General features: G+C 50.9%; 1 protein-coding gene across 1 annotated transcript in view; it reads right to left on the bottom strand.

The window, feature by feature from the left end:
• Window positions 1–20,739, bottom strand: part of ATAD1 (ATPase family AAA domain containing 1) — a 283,160-nt gene that overhangs the window by 125,101 nt on the left and 137,320 nt on the right. Inside the window, exon 7 of the mRNA XM_086921956.1 lies at window positions 13,337–13,426. Coding sequence (XP_086778082.1) covers window positions 13,337–13,426 — 90 coding nt within the window. The remainder of the gene's footprint in view (window positions 1–13,336; window positions 13,427–20,739) is intronic.

The following is a 20,739-nucleotide window of genomic DNA, read 5'->3' as shown; positions in this document are numbered from 1 at the left end:
CAACCTAACAGTGATGCGTCCGCTGTTATCACTATTTGTGGAACCTGCTCTTGGAACAGTCGTCCTTTGGAAAGGTTTTGTGGGTTCCACCACTGCAGAGAGTTGTATGCACGACTGTTTACCAACACTAGGTCCTTTAATAGTCCTTGAGCTTGGTTCCACTGTTTTGCTAGGCATTTCTGCAGTGGACGCATGTGAAGTCGGGCATGAGGGACAATGAAAATGCAGGAGGCCATCATGCCTATGAGCTGCATGAACACTCGAGCTGACAGGGAGTGTTGTGGTTGGAATGTGCGAATGAGCATTTGCATACTGGCTATCCTTGCTGCATTTGGATATGCCTTTGACAGCGAGGTGTTTATAGTAGCTCCCTGATATTGCTGTATGTGGGATGGCTGTAGGTTGGATTTTGGGTAGTTTATGTAAAAGCCTAAGCTGTGTAGCAGCTGAAGTGTTTGAGACATATGGCTCTTGCACTGTTCGTACGATTTTGCTTGTATCAGCCAATCGTCCAGGTATGGATATACGTGAATGTGTTGCCTCCTTAGATGTGCAGCTACTGTCGCTAGACATTTCGTGAACACTCTTGGAGCTGTGGTCACCCCAAAAGGGAGAACTTTGAATTGATAGTGCTGGTATTGGATTGTGAACCGGAGATACTTCCTGTGAGAAGGATGTATAGGTATGTGGAAGTATGCATCCTTGAGGTCTAAGGTTGCTAGGAAGTCTCCTTGCCTTAGCAACGGGAGGACTTGCTGTAGAGTGATCATGTGGAAGTGCTCCGAAAGTATATACTGGTTTAGGGGTCTGAGGTCCAGTATTGGTCTGAGAGACCCTTCCTTTTTGGGAATGAGGAAGTATAGTGAGTATACTCCTGTTCCTTGGTGCTGGAAAGGGACTGGCTCTATGGCCCCTTTTTCCAGCATACTTTTCACCTCTTGTTGTAACAGGGCGATGTGTTCCGTGGACATTGGACGGTATCTGGGTGGTATGTTGGGTGGAGTAGAAGTCAGTTCTAGACAGTAGCCATACTGGATAATTTGTCTTACCCACCTGTCTGTGGTAATGTTGTTCCAGACTGGTAGGAACTGTTGTATTCTTCCTACGACCGGTGTTATGTGGTCTGGAGGTAGTGTATTGAAGTCACTGTTTTGTGGGAGTGGAGGCTCTGTTATTGCCTCCACGTCCTCGCCCCTTATTGCTATTTCCTCTGTATCCACCTCGATTGGGACCTTTATTGAAGGTGGACTGGGTATTGGCTTCATATGCCGAGGCACCTTGTGACGTGTTGCCTCGTGCAGCTCCTCTGTATGATGAGCGCCGAAAGGAGCTTTTATGCTGTTGGAACTGCAGCGCACCAATTGATTTTGCAGTTTCAGTGTCTTTTTTCATTTTATCCAGAATATTATCTACTGCTGGTCCAAAGAGGAAGTCTGGATTGACCGGCTGGTTTAGAATAGTAGATCGCACCTCGCTTTTAAAGCCTGAGATGCGTAGCCATGCGTGTCGTCTTAGCAAGACACTAGTGTTAACGGATCTTGCTGCGGTATCTGCTGCGTCTAATGCATATTTAATATAAGCATTTGTGATGAGCTTCCCCTCCTGAATAAGAGCGTCAGCTTGTTCTTTGAATGGCTCAGGTAGATGTTGCAGTATGCTCTCTAGTCTATCGTAGTGTGCCCTATCGTAGCGAGCTAGTAGAGCCTGCGTATTAGCTATTCTCCATGAATTGGCTGCCGGTGCAGCCACTCTTTTTCTTGAGTCTTCAATGATTTTTGATTCTTTATCGGGAGGTGGTGCTTCTCCAGTTGTTTGAGAGTTAGCCCTTTTTCGTGCATTAGCTACAACTAGTGAATCAAGTGGTAGTTGACCTCTAATGTATGTGGGGTCTGTAGGGGCAGGCCTATATTTTTTCTCAACCCTAGGGTTGATAACACGTGCTCTAGCTGTATCCTTAAAGATATCAGTGGCGTGTTTTAGTACACCCTTTAACATAGGGAGTGTTCTAACTGTTCTCTCAGAAGAGGCAAATGTGTCAAAAAGGAAATCCTCCTCTATTGGGTCACTATGCATATCAACATTGTGGTATAGTGCGGCCCTGTCCACTAGTAGGTTAAATGCTACTGTATCATCTGTGGGTGATGGTTTAACTGGGTAGGAGGAGGTGTCAGGGATGGTATGTGTATCATATGGGTCTTGTTGATTGTCCCATGTGCTATCTTGTGTCTCTGGGTCCTGTGGATAGTTATAATCCTGCTCAGGATCCTCTTCTGCATAATCTACATTATACTCTGACTGTGTAGGAGAGTAAGGGGCATAAGGCGTGGTAGGCATAGTAGGAGAGACAGGTTCGAAAGGTCTAAGTGGAGAAGTGGCAGAGTCTTTCTTTTTCTTTAGAGGAATTGATGAAGAAGGTTGTGTCCACTGGTCTCTTCTTTTTGCGGTAAACTGTTACTTTGCCAGTCTCAGGGTCTATGTACAGTTTTGATTGTTCCTCTTCAATAGGATCAGGGTGAAATAGTTCTTCTTCCACTGTCCTTGGTTTTGGAGTCGAATCCTTGGGTTTTGTCTTTTTTGGATCGACGTTTGTTTTCGGATCGACAGGTTTTGTCGGTTTGATAGGCTTAGGTATATTTTCAGCCTTCTTTGGGTCGAGACTTGGTTTCGGATCGACCGGAATTGTAGGTCGGACCGGCTTTTTTGGAGGTTCGACCTTTTTTGGTTGTTTGTCCTTTGTCGAATCGATTGGTTTCTTCGGTTCGACTGGGTTCTTTGGAGCAGTTGTGCCTGGGTCGATTGGCTTTGGCGCAACCTTCTTTGGTTGGACTGCTTTCGGTTCGGCGACTTTCGGTTTCGGTTCGACCGGCTTTTTTGGTGCGACGTTCGAGTCGACACCCCTTTTCGGGTCGACGGTCTTTGGTTGTGAAGGCTTACGCGGTACGTCGAGCTTTGGCTCGGCGGCCTTTGGGTATGCGACTTTCGGTACGATGACCTTCGGTCCGACAGCCTTCGGATCGACAACCTTTGATTTTTTGAGAACGTGACTTGGGCCTGGAGTGTCAAAAGGCTTTTCCTTTGTATTCGTAGCCGAGCTTGAATGCGGGGCTATTGAATCAGTGTCTTGATCTTGGCTAAGGCCTGTTGGCGATGCCTCGACCGGAGCCTTTGTTCTCGGTAGAGTGGGCTTCAGGGGCAGTGTACTCACGGTTTGCACCTGCGGGATCTGTTCGTCTTCCGAATCGTCCTCGATGGCCACGATCTCTAGATCAGAGTCTTCTACGTCGACGAGCTCTTGGTCGTCGTCGAAAATGTTTTCCGGGTCTGGTGCTGGTCTCTGCATCTCTTGCCTAGCGGCCCGTCGATTCCGGATCGTCTTTTTGGACCGGAATTGGGCACAAGCGAGGCAATCTTCTTCTTTATGGTCCGGTGACAAGCACTTGTTGCATTCTGGATGTCTGTCAGTATGCAGGTAATTGGAATGGCATTGTGGGCAGAATTTAAATGGACTCCGTTCCATCGACGATAGGCCCACGTGGCGTCGAAAGGCCCAACGGGCCGCGTCGACGACCGGAGAGAAGAAGGAAGTTTAGCCAAGGTAATAGGCATCGAGCAGAAACAATACCGTCGATTCCGAAGGCCTTATGGCCATTAAAAAAGTTTTGTTTCGATTCCGAACTTTGAGTGTAGGAAAAACATCCGAAACCAATGGCGGAAAAAAACAATCTGAAGATTGAGAGGATGCCCATGCGCACTGTAGTCCAAGGGAGGAGCCACCTATCTTGTGATACTTCGATGACTCTTCCAGGACAACAAGGTGCAATCATCCGGACCCAACACTAGGCGGCGATCTATACACAGATATGAATTCAGCAGCCCACATGCCTCGAACCAATGCCTGCTCTGGCAGGAGACCTTTACACCTCCTCTAGGAGGAAGGCCAGTAAATGAGCATGTCAAGGCAGGGACCTTCAAAGAGCCTTTGATATGAGAGTCTGGCTTTGCACTCTACTTCCATGGGTTAAGTTTTTTTTAGTACACATGTGGAAATAGTCTCTCAAATATCTCCAATCCACTTGGCAACCCAACAAAAGAACAAGTTCGTTAATTTCGTACATCCAACACAGAAAGTCATTGCTCTCAAGTCATGGGCCCACTCTCACTAACAAGTCTCAGAAATTGCAGAATTGCTGTTGTAGACAGAGATGGTAACTTGATGACAGGCATGTCTAATCATCAGTGGCCCAGGATTGGGTTAAAATAGTAGATGGGGGGGCGTGGCCAAGATGGCGGGGTGAGCGGACGCTTCTTCCCGCAGCTCCTCCAGCCCGGCTAGGATCGAGCCCTTTTTCTTCAGCTCTTCTCCCCCCGCTGATGCTCAGCGGCTGAGAGGAGTGTGGCGGAGAACCTGGGGCACGCATTGATGCCGCTTTGGCCCTGATCACTCCGGTGGAAGCACCTCAAAAGACCGATTGAAGATCGAGAGACGACGGAGCGCCCGGGAGGCGGAGCGTATCGGAGTGCTGTCCATGCGCCTCGGCTGGGCCTAGTGCTGAAAGTTGGCGATCTGGGTGGAGACCGTCCCGGCGCTCGACGGAGGTCGAAGGAGGGCTATCGGCTGGGGGGCCCGCTACGCGGGGGACTCTGAGTGCGTGCCCTGGTGCTTGGACTTGAGGCGGTGGCCTCCTGTGTGGCGAGGACCCCGGTCCCGGGGTTGGAGGACGATCGACTTGAGACCGGGGCCAGATCTGCCAACTCTTCTAAGTAACCGAGCGGCCCCGGTTGTGGAACTTTCCAGGTTGCCTGGTTTCTGGAGTGGCCCGGTGGTGTCGCCGGGCTCGGGCGATCTGCTTGGCCCCACCCAGCCGCCATTTTGTCCTCGAGGGGTCGGTGTCGTTGGCCTCCTCCGGAGTCCCTTGAAGGCAGTTTCCTGCACCCTCCGCCTCTACACAGCTATCTCCTAGTGGCGGAGCATGCTGGCCGGGGTCCCCCCAGCGTAGGTTCCAGCTGCCATCTCGACTGGGCGCCCACGGCTTGTTGTGCCCGGACCGGCCCGCCATTTTGTCGTCTGTGGCGCAGGTCCCCGGTCTTGCCGGGAGCTCCCCATAGCGAGCACTTGCTGGTGGTTGGACATTCTCCGGAGCGGTCGGGCCTGTGCCCGCTCTTCACTTGAGGCGCTTGGAATGTCTGGAAGAGGTGGTTCGAGGAAGGGGGACCGCACCCTGCCGGATATGCTTGGCAGGGCCCAGCAGCAACGGGACAGAGCACAGCCGTCGCCGGGGTCTTCCCGGGCCTCGGCGGACGCGCCCGGGGAGAACCCCCTGTCACGAGATCTTTCATGGAAGAGTTGTTCAGTTCCCTTAAGGAGGACTTCCAGACGCTGAAGCGGGAAGTAGCTAGTGAGGTCCGTGAGGTCCGCAGAGAAGTGGAGGGCCTCGGTGAACGGGTTGAGACGGTGGAGACGGCGGCCCAACGCCGGGACGACGAGATTGTCCACTTACAACAGGATGTTCTCCGTCTCCGGGAGCAATGCGTTGAGCTCCAGGCCCACTCCGAGGACCTTGAGAACAGGTCAAGGAGAAATAACATTCGAGTGCGTGGTGTGCAGTCTGCGGACGAGGGAACTGACCTGGTGGGCTATCTGCAGGACCTGTTCCGGGAGATCCTGGGGGAGGCCGCGGACTTTCCTATCCGCATTGATAGAGCTCACAGAGTTGGACGACAGCGCCAGTCATCGGCGCCCCCGCCGGACATCTTAGCTTTCCTGCCCGACTTCCCGCTGAAGGAGCGCATCATGTCTGAAGCCCGTAGGAAACAGCCACTGACTTTCCGGGAGCGGCCTGTGGCGCTCTATCAGGACCTGTCCGCCATCACGCTGCAGAAGCGCAGGTCCTTCAGGATTGCCACCGACTTCTTGCGCGAACATGAGACGCCGTACTCCTGGGGGCACCCCTTTCGCTTGATCTTTCGCTGGAACGGAGTGCTACATCAGCTACGCTCCTTGCAGGACGTTTGCGGTGTCCTGGGGCTCACGGCTACAGAGGAGGATGGAGCCACGCCGTCCTGGAGGCGATCGGAGAGAGGGGGCCGACGGAGGTCAGCGAGGAGACGATTGACGGCGAGCGCTGGGCGTCCTGATTCCCCTACCATCAGGGCAGATATGGCCAGTGCCTTGAGGGCGGCGGCCAGGGACTCGGCCGACTCCAACGGCGTTGCCCTGACGGCCTACACTCACTCCGGGGGGAGATGAACATAGCTTCTTCGATGCCAGGTTTGGGGCTGGGGGGGGTCGGGGGGGAGCGGGTGGAGGTGAGTGGCCAGACGTCCACTTTTCTATTTTCTACGGACTTGCCCGTTTTGGGGCTTGACTGAGACAATGGGTTGTTTGAGTTGGCATTTGGCTAGTTGCCGTCGGTGTGTTTGGGGTGGGGTTGGGTGTTGTTCTAGAGTTGGGGAAGTCCCGTCCGATGTTGTCCATGCCCACGCTTGGCCTGCTCTGGCCTGTCCCGCGCGATTGCCCCGCGCCCCCCCTCCCTCTGGTTCCTTGCCCGCAGCATAGCGTTCCTGGTCCCTGGGAGACATGTCGTCCCTGAAGGTGGTGACCCTTAATGTTAGGGGACTGAATAATCCGGTTAAGCGCAGGGCGATTTTGTCTCTGCTTGAGGGGACGCAGGCTGACATCTGCCTTTTGCAGGAGACCCACTTATTGTCCCGTGACTGCCATAGATTGCGCTCTGCTAAGTTCCCCACCCAGTTTTTCTCCTCTGCAGCGACCAAAACCGCGGGGGTGGCCATTCTCATTGCGAGCTCCTTCAGGGGGGAGGTGCTATATAAATATGCTGAGCAGAAGGGGAGGCTTCTGGCATATCGCCTCCGCCTGGGAGGTATAGCGTTTACAGTTGGCTCCGTCTATAGCCCGAATGACCACCAGGAACGCTTCTTGGACTCAGTACTGGTGGATGTCACTGCCTCTCCTGACCGACATGTTATTCTAGGGGGGGACCTTAATATTGTCTTTGATTCAATATTGGATAGATCAGCGCAGCGGTTTCCACAGACTGGAGAACTTTCCCAGGCTGTGAAGGCCCGGATTGCGGACATGGATTTACACGACCTATGGCGCTCCATGCACCCCACGGATAGGGACTACTCCTATTTTTCGCATGCGCACCGCACCTACGCACGGTTGGACTATCTTTTGGTTAGTGGGCCGATGCGCGCCGCTGCAACGGCGGCGGACGTTGGGGTCCTGACTCTGTCTGACCATGCGCCGGTTACTGGCGCGTTTGCGTGGCCGGCGGCCTCCCCCTCTCGGGGGGTGTGGCGCCTTAGGGACACCCTTTTGCACAAGAAAACGATGGTGAAACGTATTGAAGAGGTCATACAGGACTATCAGACACACAACAGTAATACAGACACTTCACTAGCGACACAGTGGGCTGCATTGAAGGCGGTTCTTCGGGGGGAGTTCATCTCCATCTCCTCGGCGGAAAATAGGGAGCGGCAACGGAAGAGGGATGAACTGACTACTCGGGTTCGGGAGCTTGAGCAGGTCCACCGCCGTACGGGTGCTCCGAGGGTTTGGAGGCAGCTGAAGGCAGCAAGGAAGCTCCTGTCGGCGCTGGACCTGGATAGAGCGGAATACGCTGCCTTGCGCTTGAAACATGCCTACTACACAGGGGGGGACAGGTGCGGCAAGCTCCTGGCGCATCGGCTTCGGGTCGCGCAACAGCGTAACGTAGTGAAGGAACTCTTGAGTACAGACGGAGTGGCCGTTTCCGGGGACGCGGAGGTGGCGGAAACCTTCTGCAGTTTCTATGAGGCGCTGTACGCTGGGGAGCCCTCCTCGCCGCGGGACACCGAGGAATATCTAGAGTTGGTGCCTCTTCCGGCACTGTATCCCGTTCAGGCGGAATATCTGGAGCTGGATATTCACGTTGAAGAGGTGATTTCCGCTATAGCTAGGTTGAAGCACGGGAAGGCCCCGGGCCCGGACGGTTGCACGTCCCTGTTTTATAAGACCTTTTGCCCGGTTGTGGCCCCTGTCTTAACTCGGCTATTTAACTCCTTCTCCGACCCGGGAGCCATCCCACCGGATCTCCTGAGTGCGACGGTCTCGGTGATTCCGAAACCCGGGAAGGACCGAGCTTTATGCGGCTCGTATAGGCCCATCTCGCTCCTAAATGTCGACCTCAAGCTGTACACAGGGATTCTGGCGTCCAGGCTGGCCCTGCACCTCCCCGGTTTGGTTGAGGCGGACCAAGCTGGCTTTGTGCCCGGCAGGCAGACGGTCGACAATACCAAGCGGGTGACGCACGTTTTAGAGAAGGCTTCGCGGATCCCGGGGGAGCGGATGTTGCTAGCAGTGGACGCTGAGAAGGCCTTTGATAGAGTTCATTGGCCGTATCTCGAGCTGGTCCTCAGGAAACTGGGTATTGGTGATAAATTCCGCACAATGGTCTTCAACTGCTATAGGTATCCTTCAGCGTCGGTGCGAGTCAACGGGTGCAGCTCCCGTAGTTTTGCAATCGAGCGCGGTACGAGGCAGGGCTGCCCCCTCTCTCCACTCCTCTTTGCTCTCTACATGGAGCCATTCGCCCAGAGGATCCGCCACAATCCGGATGCCATTGGGATCAGGATGGGCCAGTATGTCCATACGGTCAGCCTCTATGCGGACGGTGTCCTGCTGACCCTGGACGACCCTAGGAGGTCCTTACCCGCCTGCATCCACGAGTTGGATGCCTTTTCACGTGTGGCCGGCTTTAAAATGAACATGAGCAAGTCGGTGGCTTTAGATGTGTCTTTGGCTGCGGACACTAGGAGGGACCTCCAGCGACTCTTCCCTATGCAGTGGTCATCGTCCCTTGTACCATACTTAGGGATCCTACTGGCACCCACGTTGCCAGCGATGGTGACGGCCAATTACACTTCTCTCAGTAAAAAGATCAGAGAGGAGCTCGGCCGCTGGAGTAAGGGCCTACTATCCTGGCTGGGAAGGATTGCGGCGGTTAAGATGACGGTCTTGCCCCAGATACTATATCTTTTTCGAGCCCTACCTCTCCAGCCTCCAGTGGGCTGGATTAGACAAACGCAGGCCAACATCTCCCGCTTTGTCTGGCAAGGTCGCAAGCCGCGGATGAAGAGGGTTCTCTCCACGCTTGCCCCGGAGGCGGGGGGCCTTGGTATTCCGGACGTTACCTTGTGGAGTGGAGCAGGTGGGAGTCCGATAAACATTGGCTTTTTCAGGACCAGGCGGTGGCGGGCCGCACCCTACAGGAGGTTCCATTCTTGCGCCGTGCTCACCGCCCCCCCAACCTTTACGCTTCTTTCGTTACGCGGGTTCCCTTGAGGGTGTGGGACGCAGTCTGCGAGGCCCGAGACCTTACCACTTTCCCTTCACCATTTACACCCATAGTGGATAATCCTGACTTCTCCCCGGGGATGGAGCCGGGCGCTTTCTCCCATTGGAGGACTGCGGGCTGTCGGGCGCTCTTTCAGGTCTATGGACCGGAAGGCGTGGTCCCCTTTCAGCAGCTTCAGCAGGAGTTCGGCCTGACGGAATTGGATAGACTACGTTACATGCAGGTCCGACATTGGGCCCTCCAGCCCCAGGTGCGGGACACCGCTGATCGTCAAATTACACCGTATGAGCGGTGGCTGGTGACCCGAACCTCTGATGCTAAATTGATTACTGATCTTTATAAGCATCTACAGCCCCCACCGTTCCACTATTATAACCCGGGGAGGGAACGATGGCACAGGGAACTGGGCAGGACACTCAGCCACAAGGAATGGGACCAGATCGCATACCGGGCAAGACACTCTGCGTACCATACATTTACCAAGGTGTCCACGTACTGGTACTACACCCCAGAGAGACTGTATGAGATGAATAGGCACATTGATAAGGGGTGCTGGAGAGGTTGCGGGCAGGTGGGGACCCTCTCACATATTCTTTGGGATTGTCCCTTGCTGGCCGCCTATTGGAAGGAGGTTCTGGATGAGGTGGATAAGCACTTTGAAATTGAGCTCCCGCGCTTTCCGGCGTATGTATTGCTGGGCCTCGCTAATGGCCTAATGTATCCGCTGAAGTCCCGCAGGGGCAGGCAGATCGCAATCGCGCTGGGGTCTGCGGTCCAGAATATCCTCATCCATTGGCGCACTACCACTGTCCCCTCCATCACAGGTTGGCTACATAGACTCTGGCACGTGTTGGGAATGGAGAAACTGTCGCTCACGGTGGCGGGGGAGATAGATCAGTTTGATGAGCTGTGGCAACCCTTCCTTGCGCTGTTAACCACCGAATTCAGGGAGCTCACCTGCCCGAGGTACCTCAGGCTTCTGAGGCTGACGCCGCCGGCGACTCAGGCAGACTAGAATGAGTGGGGGGTGGGTTCTTAGTGAGGGGGGGTGTGGCTCTGGGGGCGGGTAGTACTGGTAATGGGCCATTGGACGGGGGGGTTGGGGGGAGTTGGGGAGTTGGTTTTTTCTTTGGGGCGGGGGTTCTAGAGGGGGATGGGCTGTGCTTTTTTGTATCAATTTCATTGCCTTCTTTGATCAGATTTGGGGTGCTGGATATGCGCAGAGTGGAGATATAACTTGCATTTCATTTTTTTTCATCTGCTATTGCTTTTCCTCTGGCCTAACGAACTGCTCCACGAGCACGCTCCTGATACTACGATTTTTCTCTTATTGTATTGTATGTAACCCTAACCTCCTGTTCCCTCTCCCCGTGTTCTTTTGTCTTAATAAAATGCTTTAAACCTAAAATAGTAGATGGGTCCCCCTCCAAGCACAGGCTCATCTGCTCTAGCCACCTCAGTATCTTGGCATCGGTCACTTAGCAATGGTACACACAGTGGAGAGCAACTGCAATGCAAGGCAGACCCCCTGCAGTAGGTCGGCATTCCCGTGCCCAGCACACATCTTATGCTGCAGGATCACAAGAGTATTACGGACACAACCACTAGATGGCAGAATAATGCACAGCATGCGAATCCAGAAAAGAATCACACTGCAAAACTGTTGGGTGGATGTTCCAAAAGCACAGACATGCCCAATGTGCACCGGTAATATGAAATGCTGCCTGCACAGACTGAGTATCACCTAGACAGCCACTGGCTTGTAGACCCACCTGTATTTTCAAGCAGTCACATTATTGCTTTCAAAGCTCAGTTCCAAAGCTAGCTCTCAAGTATCTCAGTTTTGTCTGCAAAAACATTAGGTGCTCATGGCATTTTTATCCAGGTCTCCAACTTACATTCTTTAGAGCTCATTTGGAAAAGAGCAGTCTTCTTCTTTATCTCAGGTTGGCACGGATAATGCCATGATGGAGATAAATATAAATGATGACCTGTACTATCAGCTCTCTACCATTACATTAAAAACACAATAGAGGATCCTCCCAAATAGAGTCATAGGAATGGAACCAGAGAGTGTGTGTCATACTACCTCCTTTTCTAGAATGCTAGAACAAACTTAGGAACCAAACACCACTGTGTTGTATTCGGAGACTGTGGAGAACCATCGCTGTGAAGTATTGAATCTGTCAGCTTATGTGTATAAAAACAGTTATCTTTCATTCATTTACTTTTAAAAGTAAGAAGAAAAGGAATGTTTGCAGCAGTGCTGATCTCTGGGCTTTCAACTGCCTTATCGATTTTCAGAGGGCTCTGCTGTACTAGCAGATAACCAAAATTGAAACATTGGATTTACATCAGTTTTAAAGAGCTATCAATTTCTATTAAAAAGATGTTCTGGAATTTACTTTCAAAAGTAAGAAGAAAAGGAATGTTTGCAGCAGTGCTGATCTCTGGGCTTTCAACTGCCTTAACGAATTTCAGAGGGCTCTGCTGTACTAGCAGATAACCAGAAATGAAACATTGGATTTACATCAGTTTTAAAGAGCTATCAATTTCTATTAAAAAGATGTTCTGGAATTTCACACAAGTGGAAGATACTTATTTTACAAATGTTAATGACGATCTCATGCTGGAGAATGACTATGCCCACTCAAGAGCCATGACCATGATTTCCACCTCTTCTTCACTTAAACATTAATGTTCTTCCTTGTCACAGGATGCTGAGAGTTCAAGCAGCATCAATGCTATTGGTGTCTGTATGAGGAGAGGAGGACAGCTTCTCTGGTGTTGATGCAACTCTTAACGACCTGAGCCTGAATGGCATCAAGAAGGCAGCCGTGGTGCACCATGTACTTCTAGGGTTTTCCATTTATTTCCCTTTCTATGATTTTGCCTCTCTGATGAGCCTAGGTTTTTGCTGCTTTTAGTGGTTTGCTTCAGCCTACATATACGAGTGAAATAATAGCTGTGCTTACCCCTTTTTAAACTTTCTAAGCTTAAGAGGTTCATATAGAGGTTCATAGAACAAATGCAGTATTTAATGTTTAAGTATTCTAACGAGATGAGCACATGATCAGGCCACAACTGTGGTTGCACCTTTACATTTTTTGTTTTGAAGTGTGCGACCGCTAAACCCTTCTGCAAGTAGGCCATTAATGATTAAAGCCAGATGCTTTCAAATTCTCAAGCAGGCCTGATACTCTTCTCTGCTGAGTGAACCTAAATATTAAAATCTCCCATTAGTAAGATGTTCTGCGGTAGTTTTTAGGCACAGCACTGGTTTAACGGTATAGCATTGTTATAATGTGATTTGTATCGTTCATGACACTTTAAAGATGTGCATTTTCAGAGATTCAAATATATGGCCTCAACCATGTTTTCCATGGTTCAACCAACATCACAAATGGTGTAGGGATCAATGGAGATCAATTAATTTGTTCTCAATTCTAATATTTAGCACGTTGTAATAAGGCGCAATTATAGAATGATTGCTATCTTTACCATGGACACATATTAGAAATTAAGCACTTTGAATACAGCTCTAGTGCTTCATATCACAAGACCTTTACTTTCATATTTATTATATTAGGAAGAAGGGTTTGTCTTGCAGTATCCATCAAGTTCTTATTAAATTGCTTTACTCACCTAGAGAGTCCCCCTATGCGAACAGAACCCTGTGATACAAGGTCAAAGACTCTTGAAAGAACCAAGGCAAATGAGGGGCGGGCAAAATATTGGGCATGACACAGAGAGACGGGGATAAGCAGGTGGGGACTTGGTGCACTTAACTGTGAACAATGGAGTCAGTTACCATAGCTTCAGAGGAAGACACAATGACAACTAAAACGGAGGAAAAGCTATGTTTTTTCCATTTTCAATATTTTATTATATAGAAAACATCTCTCATATAAACATCTGGCTAGTTTTAACAGTAGAGGATGTTAATGTGCCCAAGCCTGGAATAAGGAACTACTTACAGGCTGGTTGATATGGAACCGTGATGGCATTCTTCTCATTATAGCTGTGTCAAGATCCTGTGGGCGATTAGTGGCTCCCATTACTATCACCTAAGAAGAATGAAATAAAGAAAATGTGAGAGCAATTAAAACTTGTAGAGAATCAGAGTCAGCACAGCTTATTCATTCAACAACATGAGAAAATAGAATAACACTGGCACGCCCGGAAAACATGTAGATGGTATCAATTTAGGGAGAACTAGTAACTGCCAAAAATGGTTAAGAATTTGAATACAAAAAATTATGCCTATGTACCTAGGGGTTAATATCCACTAGCTAAGGTCTTTTGAAGTCTTTCAATCAAAAAACAAACTGGACACCAAGAGCTGACAATTTTATGACTGAATATATGGTATGTTATGTTATGTTATATGCTGTTTTGTAACGCGCACAATTCTACCGGAGTATCCTGGCGCGGTATACCGCTGGGGAACCAGTCCTGGCTTTCCCTGTGGAATGGTCCCTACTGGGAGTCCCCAAGGTGGAGCCAGGCATCCCCGGCGTTGATGGGGTCGTTGTGGAGATTAGGCAAGCTAATGCCCAGAGTTGCCGAGTGGGACCCCTGGTTAGAGTAGACACCGAGGCAAGAATTATCGAGTTCGCTGACCCTGGTCCACGACCCTGCCGTGTCGTGAATTGAACCCTGGTCCCGGGCCGACTCCTGCTTCCGGGTCTGCCGCCTCTAACCAGTGAGCCACACCACTCTACTATATTAAAAAAGAAAAGATAAATAGAACGCTCATGCCTACAGAATGTCTAACAAGTCTTTGTACTTGTATGGTGACTTCATCACGTCGATTTTATCCTGCCTGGGCCCCGCTCTGCGAACTTAGTCTGGGTGGGCTGCCTGATGCACGATCCCTGTGGCCGACATGGACTACGCGAGCCCGGGGCTTTGCTCCGCCCATAAGGCTTTAGAAGATGGAGCAGCTACAATGATTCAATGGAGGCGGGCTGTGACTGCTCGCCTGGCTGAACACTTGCTGATGGGCGCTGGAGTGCGGTCGGGCCACTGCTGCGTCGCCTGCCTGCCTTCGCTGCATGAGGCCGCTGGATCGGCTGCTGCGGCGAGAAGGGGTGGAACGTAGACGGTGGCGCTGCTCAGGTTGCCTGCTTTGCCGTTGCCATCACGGCACGGTTGAGGTATGTGAGCCGCCGCTGATGGGAGACACTTGAGGCTGTTCACCCGCCACCGAATATATGCCCATAGGTGGGCGGCTAGGTGGGGCTGGGTCCCCTGTTGGATCGTCGGCACGACCCCACCGTACGGCGCCCCCTGGACCGGCTGCTGGCCACTGCTGTGCATGAAGGGAGGTGGCCGATGCGGCACCGACCGGATTCCCTGTGCTGCCGTTGCCCTTACGGTGAGATTACGGTGGGAGAGACCCCGAAAGCAGGAAAGAACTGCTGCCGCCTACCCTGCCACTGACCCAATAATTACCTGCCGATGAGCGGCAGGACGTGGCTGGGGCTCCTGCTGACCCCCTATGTCTGGCCGCTGCGTGAAACCCCGCGAACCGACTGCTGGCCATTGCTGAGATGAAAGAGAGATAGAGGGAGATGACGCTGCCCAGATTGTCGGCACTGCTGTGGCCCTCACGGCACGATTGAATGGAGCGAGCCCCCCTGGGGAGCTGCCTGCTGCATACCACAGATCCGTTTTTGGTCAGTCACTGCCCTCTATGATGCCACTTCAGACATCGCTAAGTGCGGCGAAGACATGTTCAGATACACCCAAGGCAGTGTGATATAGAGCGAACTGCTGGCGCCCCTCTGTGAACTGTGTGGCAATACATGGGGAGATTTCAACCTGCCCCACCTGATGCCTGTGTGTGCGGGCACCTAGACACCATTTTGGTACACAACACTCCGAAGTCTGTGGCGGCAAGGAGTTGTCACTGTTACACTGGCAGTTGCTGTACTGCTGGCGTGGGCGTGTTTCTGCTCTGGCATGCCACACCTAAGTGAACCCGTGCAGGTTACTTGGGTGGTGTCCAGAGTTGGGTCTTGCTGTCGCCTGCAGGCAGTCACACCACCGACGCAGTCTGTGCCTGGCACCTTCCTGAGGCAAAGATACGCACCACTGCCTGGTGCGACCTAAATGACAGTGAGGTGTGGATGGTGGTTGTGCTGCAGAGGAGATACCTGCGCGTGGCGGAGGAGCCCTGCCGCTAAAGTCTCCGGCTGTGAAGCAGTTGTTGATCGCGACTCACTAACGTTGACGCGGGCCACACTGTGAAGCTTTGCACCCTGGAGACGTTGCCTGGGGATCCTGCCACACACGAAACAGAATTGGTGTGCAAACTCTACGATTCATGTCGGGTGGCACCTGAGCGCGACCGGAACGGGAGGAACACAGGCCCTTCCGCTGCCGCCCAAGCCCAAATCAGACAAAATGGCGAAGCAGGGACACATGGATCAAACTGTGACTAAACTGGATGCGGTGCTCGCCGCAATAGAGCTCAAAAACCGAACAAGGGCTTTGACTCACCTTCAGTAAAGCAGAGTCTATTAATATAATCAAGAACGAAGATGCCAGTACTGAGTTCAATTACAAACAATCCTTTGTTTTTAAGGCTAACAAACAGACAATTATTAGCCATAAGTTTTGAGTTAATCCATCATTATTTATTTATTTTTTAGAAAATTTTTGGGGAACAACACAACCACAATAAAATCTTTTTTTATATATATATATATATATATATATGAAGAAACACCTCAAAATAAATTGGGAAAACAAACATACACCACATAAATGGACAAACAAATATCACACTTTTTCACACTATCTTGAAAAACACTCGTCTACCAATCATACTTTCACTCCCTCCAACTCACAACACAAAACACACATAAACCAACAGACAACATGGGGAAAAAATAGTCAACGCCTTAATCCAGAAAATATTTTTTGAACATGAGAAAGAAGAATTTTTCTGTAAATACTTAATATACAAAAGTACTCCTAACACATTAATGTGTACAGTTATTTTGACAAAAAAAAAAACCAAACGAACAAGGTCGACGCGTTTCGAACCGGACCCTTTGTCCGATTCTCATCAGGACCAGACAGATAATCTGAGTGTGCAGAGTTCTCAATTCAACTAATTTTCAATAGGGAGGGGTGATGGTCTGCAAGAGGGCTGAGTATCAGCGTGTCTCCTGGGTAAGGTGTTCCACGGTGCGGTTAATAGTCGTCCGCTGTGTGTCAACAATGTCATTCAAGGGGCTTGTAGGGAGCTTGGCGGGGGATATCGATGCAATCCGGGGCTTATTTAGACGAAGGTTTGAATTCCATAATGGTTCGCCATTTGCTTTGACGGCAGTCTTAAAGTGCATAAAACGGGCCGCAGCTCAATGTACCGTGCGGGCCGAGTGCCAGGAAAACCTTCTTTAGAGTGGCTGGAAGAAACTATCAATCAGACCCGCACCTCCCTGGAATCTAAAATCGAAAAGGTGGCCATCGACCTCACTCATCTACATGCAGATCACCTGAAGCTAACTGACTGCACCACTGTTCTGGAAACCACACTTGCTGACATCAAATCGCAGGTGGCCCAGACGGACAAGTATGTACAGTATTTGCTAAACAGAGAGGAGTTCCTGGAGGACAGAGCCGAGGATGCTGAAGGGCGGGCACGACGGAACAATGTGCACTTTGTGGGTGTGCCGGAACATTGAGAAGGAAGGGAGCCCACCTTACACATGGAGAATTGGCTCAGAGAACTACTGCCGGAGGGGACCCTCTCCCCTCACTTTGTCATAGAACGTGCACATAGAGTCCCAGCGAGACCCCCTCCCAAGGGATCGAACCCACAGCCATGCTCCTCCGACGCATCAATTACCGAGACCGGGAATCCATCCTATAGGAAACCAGGAAGCTGCAAAATATACACATAATCATAGAATAATATTTTTTCCAGACTATACTATCCAGGTGCAGAGGCAGAGATTCTCATTCATGGCAGTGAAAAAACGCCTTCGGCAAAGCAACCTGAAATATTCTCTGCTCTTTCCGGCACGCTTGCGGGTAGTCGCAAGTGATAGAACACACTTCTTCGCCACACCGGAGGAGGCAGAGGACTGGCTGGACACCTTCACTACTGCGGGACCTCGAGACACTGCCGCAACAGCGACCTTACTGAAACTAAGGGGTCCCTTCTGCCGTCGCCGGAGAGAGCAAAGATAGTCGGAGAAGCGTACATCACCTTCACCAACTGTAGGACCGCACTCGGCTTTGATTCTCAGCGCGCCCTGCAGGCAGTGGCGGAGATCGGCGGCTCTTGGTGACTGAGGACGCATCCAACTTCAGCCAACGTGACCTATCCAGTGATGACGAGCGAATATATGGCCTGTAAATCTCACAGGACTCAACGGAGCAGCCAGATGTCACTCCGCAGACGGCAGACACATTATTATGAACATTGCGATACACGATCCTTGGTTGGACTGCGACTTGAGGTATTGTGGTTCATATGTGGAGGAATGCAGTTAACGATATAGCCATACGTAATAGACGCAGCTGAGATTCTGTGTATTCCCATGAGGTCGTGGGTGGCATCAAGATATGGGAGGGAAGGGCGGGACCTAACTGCACGCTTTGTTGCTACCGCATGGGCTTCAGTTCACATCGTTCGCCTGGCGGGTGATCCTGCACTAACTGCCTTCTTTATAGTGTATTCTGCCTAGAAATGGGGAGCCTCTGAGACACTGGACACACATATCGTAAGTTACTTGTGCGTAATACGCAGGGCACTCCCCTCCCCAGGTCATTTTTGACTTAACTCTATTGAGAGTTTGGACGATTGCTGGTTGCACTATCGCCCTTTTGGAATTGTTCATGCTTATGTTCTTGTTTTGGTTTTTATTGCGAAACATCTTTTATTCTATGCCATTTTACACAACACAAAATGCCACGAGTCAGCATGCTAGGGTAGGGAAGTTGTGCAGTGCCGGGTTATCTGCACCGCATATGTTTGTTGGGCTGCTGCAGATACATGGCCACTTATTACATTGTAAGGACTATGTCTGCGCTTAAAATTGGTACATGGAATGTGAGGGGCATGCATTCACCGTCACGTAGGTATCAGATATACTCGTACCTTAAATGACATCACATACAAATAGCTCTTCTGCAGGAGACACACCTGGCCAAACCAGAAATCCAACGCTTGCACCGCCGCTGGCATGGCTAATTATATGGCACAGGGTATTCGGCTTTTGCGCGAGGCACCCTGATATGGGTGCGACCAGGGGTCCCACTTGAAATCACACAATCAATGGTAGACAAGGAGGGCAGATATGTTGTAGTTAAGGGCACATTGGATGGCCAGCATGTTGTAATTGCATCACTATACGCTCCCAATACAGAACATGCTGCTTTTTTGATAGTATATCACACGTCCTAGCGCCATGGCATGATATACCTATGTTCTTGGGGGGAGACTACAACAGCTTACTAGACCGCTCTTTTCCACCCCTTCCGGGCACAAACACAGACAATGCCATGAAGGCCTTAACCAACTGGGCAACGCAATGGCGTCTTAGGGACGTCTGGAAACATCGCAACTCCCATGACAGGGTATATTCCTACTATTCAGGTGCTCATGATTTGCATGTGCGATTAGACCGTTACATGCTTTCGGAGGAATTGCTCCCACATATATCTGCAGTTTATTATTTAGACAGGACACATTCAGACCACAACCCACATATATTAGAGGTGTCGTGGGGAAAGCGCCGGCCGCCAATTCCAACCTGGCGGTTGCAACCAGATATGCTATTGGATGCACCCTTCCGAAGCCTACTACCCACTAATATCACACAATACTGTGAAGAAAATACTGACACAGCCATGACACCTCAGGTGGAATGGGACGCGTTTAAAGTAGTGGTCAGGGGTGATTGCCTCTGTGCACAGGCGGGTATGCGGAGACAGTTGGAGGCTGAACTCACACATCTTGAAAATGCACTGCTCCGAAGGGAAGGTGAAGCACTAGAGGGCAATGACGAGGCCTTGACACGAGATAGAGAAAAACACTCCAGATTGCTAGACCGGCTCTGCAATTTAAACTATGCAGCACACGCGGCACGCACCCATCATATGGGAGACAAGCCTGGCAAGTTGCTATCATGGCTGGTGCGGCAGGATGCAGTCACCGCGCCCGTGACATCCATACGGAACTCACAAGGCGACATGGTGCATACCTAGAGTGGCATACACAACGTCTTCGTGGAACAATATACCACAATGTACAGGTCTTGTTTGCTAGCTACAGACACGATCATACAGGAGTTCCTTTCTGCTCCGACGCTGCCGCAGCTGACAGAGCGTCAACAAGAGGAACTGGGTGCTCCCCTGCTACCGGAGGAAATAAGGGATAGTATTTTCTCTTTCTCGAATGGTACATCTCCGGGTCCAGACGGACTACCGGCTGAATTTTACAAAGCTTACTCAGACACATTGATACCGGAATTATTGTGGGTATATGCAACGGCTCTAGATGACTCAGCCCTCACGCCCACGCAAAATGAGGCAACGCTGATCTCCCTCTTAAAGCCGGGCAGAGACCCTGAACTCCTTGGCGCCTACCGACCACTGGCTCTGTTGAACACAGACTATAAAATACTTGCCTCCGCCCTGGCTAAACGAATAGCCCCATTTGTGCCAGTTCTGGTACATAACGATCAAAACTGATTTGTCCCAACCAGGAGCACCTCTCTTAATATACATAGACTATTTAGAATCCAAAGGTACACAACAAAGAACTGGCCACGATCTGGATGTTTGTTGCTGGACCTAGAGAAGGCCTTCGATTCGTTGGAGTGTCCCTATCTCGCAGCGGTCCTGCTTAAGTACGAGCTGGGAGACGGGTACTTGCAACTGGTGCAATTACTGTACCAGTGCCCCACAGTTCGGGCCGGCACAGGCAGGCTCGTCTCTGACACAATCAGAGTCAGACGTGGAACTAGGCAGGGATGCCCTTTGTCCCCATTGCTCTTCTACCTTGCCATGGAAACACTGGCGGCTCTGCTCCGAGTGAGTGGCGCAGACTGGGGTGTCCCCTTGGATGATGGTCTCCACACAGTGTCCCTATATGCAGACGACCTATTGCAGTACATGAGACCTACATGCTGTACCGCCGGTCATATCCGCGCTATTCCGTAGTTTCAAGGAAGTGTCAGGCCTTGAGGTAAATTGGGCTAAATCGGGAGCCTATTCTTTCCATGAGGACATGGACACGACGGATATAGTTATCAACGGGTCTGCGCTTGCTTGATACCCGACCACGTTCAGGTACCTAGGCATATATAGCTACAGATCCCCAGCAGACATATTGGAGGGTAACCTGGTGCACGCC

This window comes from Lissotriton vulgaris, chromosome 5 (assembly GCF_964263255.1).
Source record: "Lissotriton vulgaris chromosome 5, aLisVul1.2, whole genome shotgun sequence".
Lineage (NCBI taxonomy): Eukaryota > Metazoa > Chordata > Amphibia > Caudata > Salamandridae > Lissotriton > Lissotriton vulgaris.
This window is presented reverse-complemented; position numbering and strand designations above follow the sequence as displayed.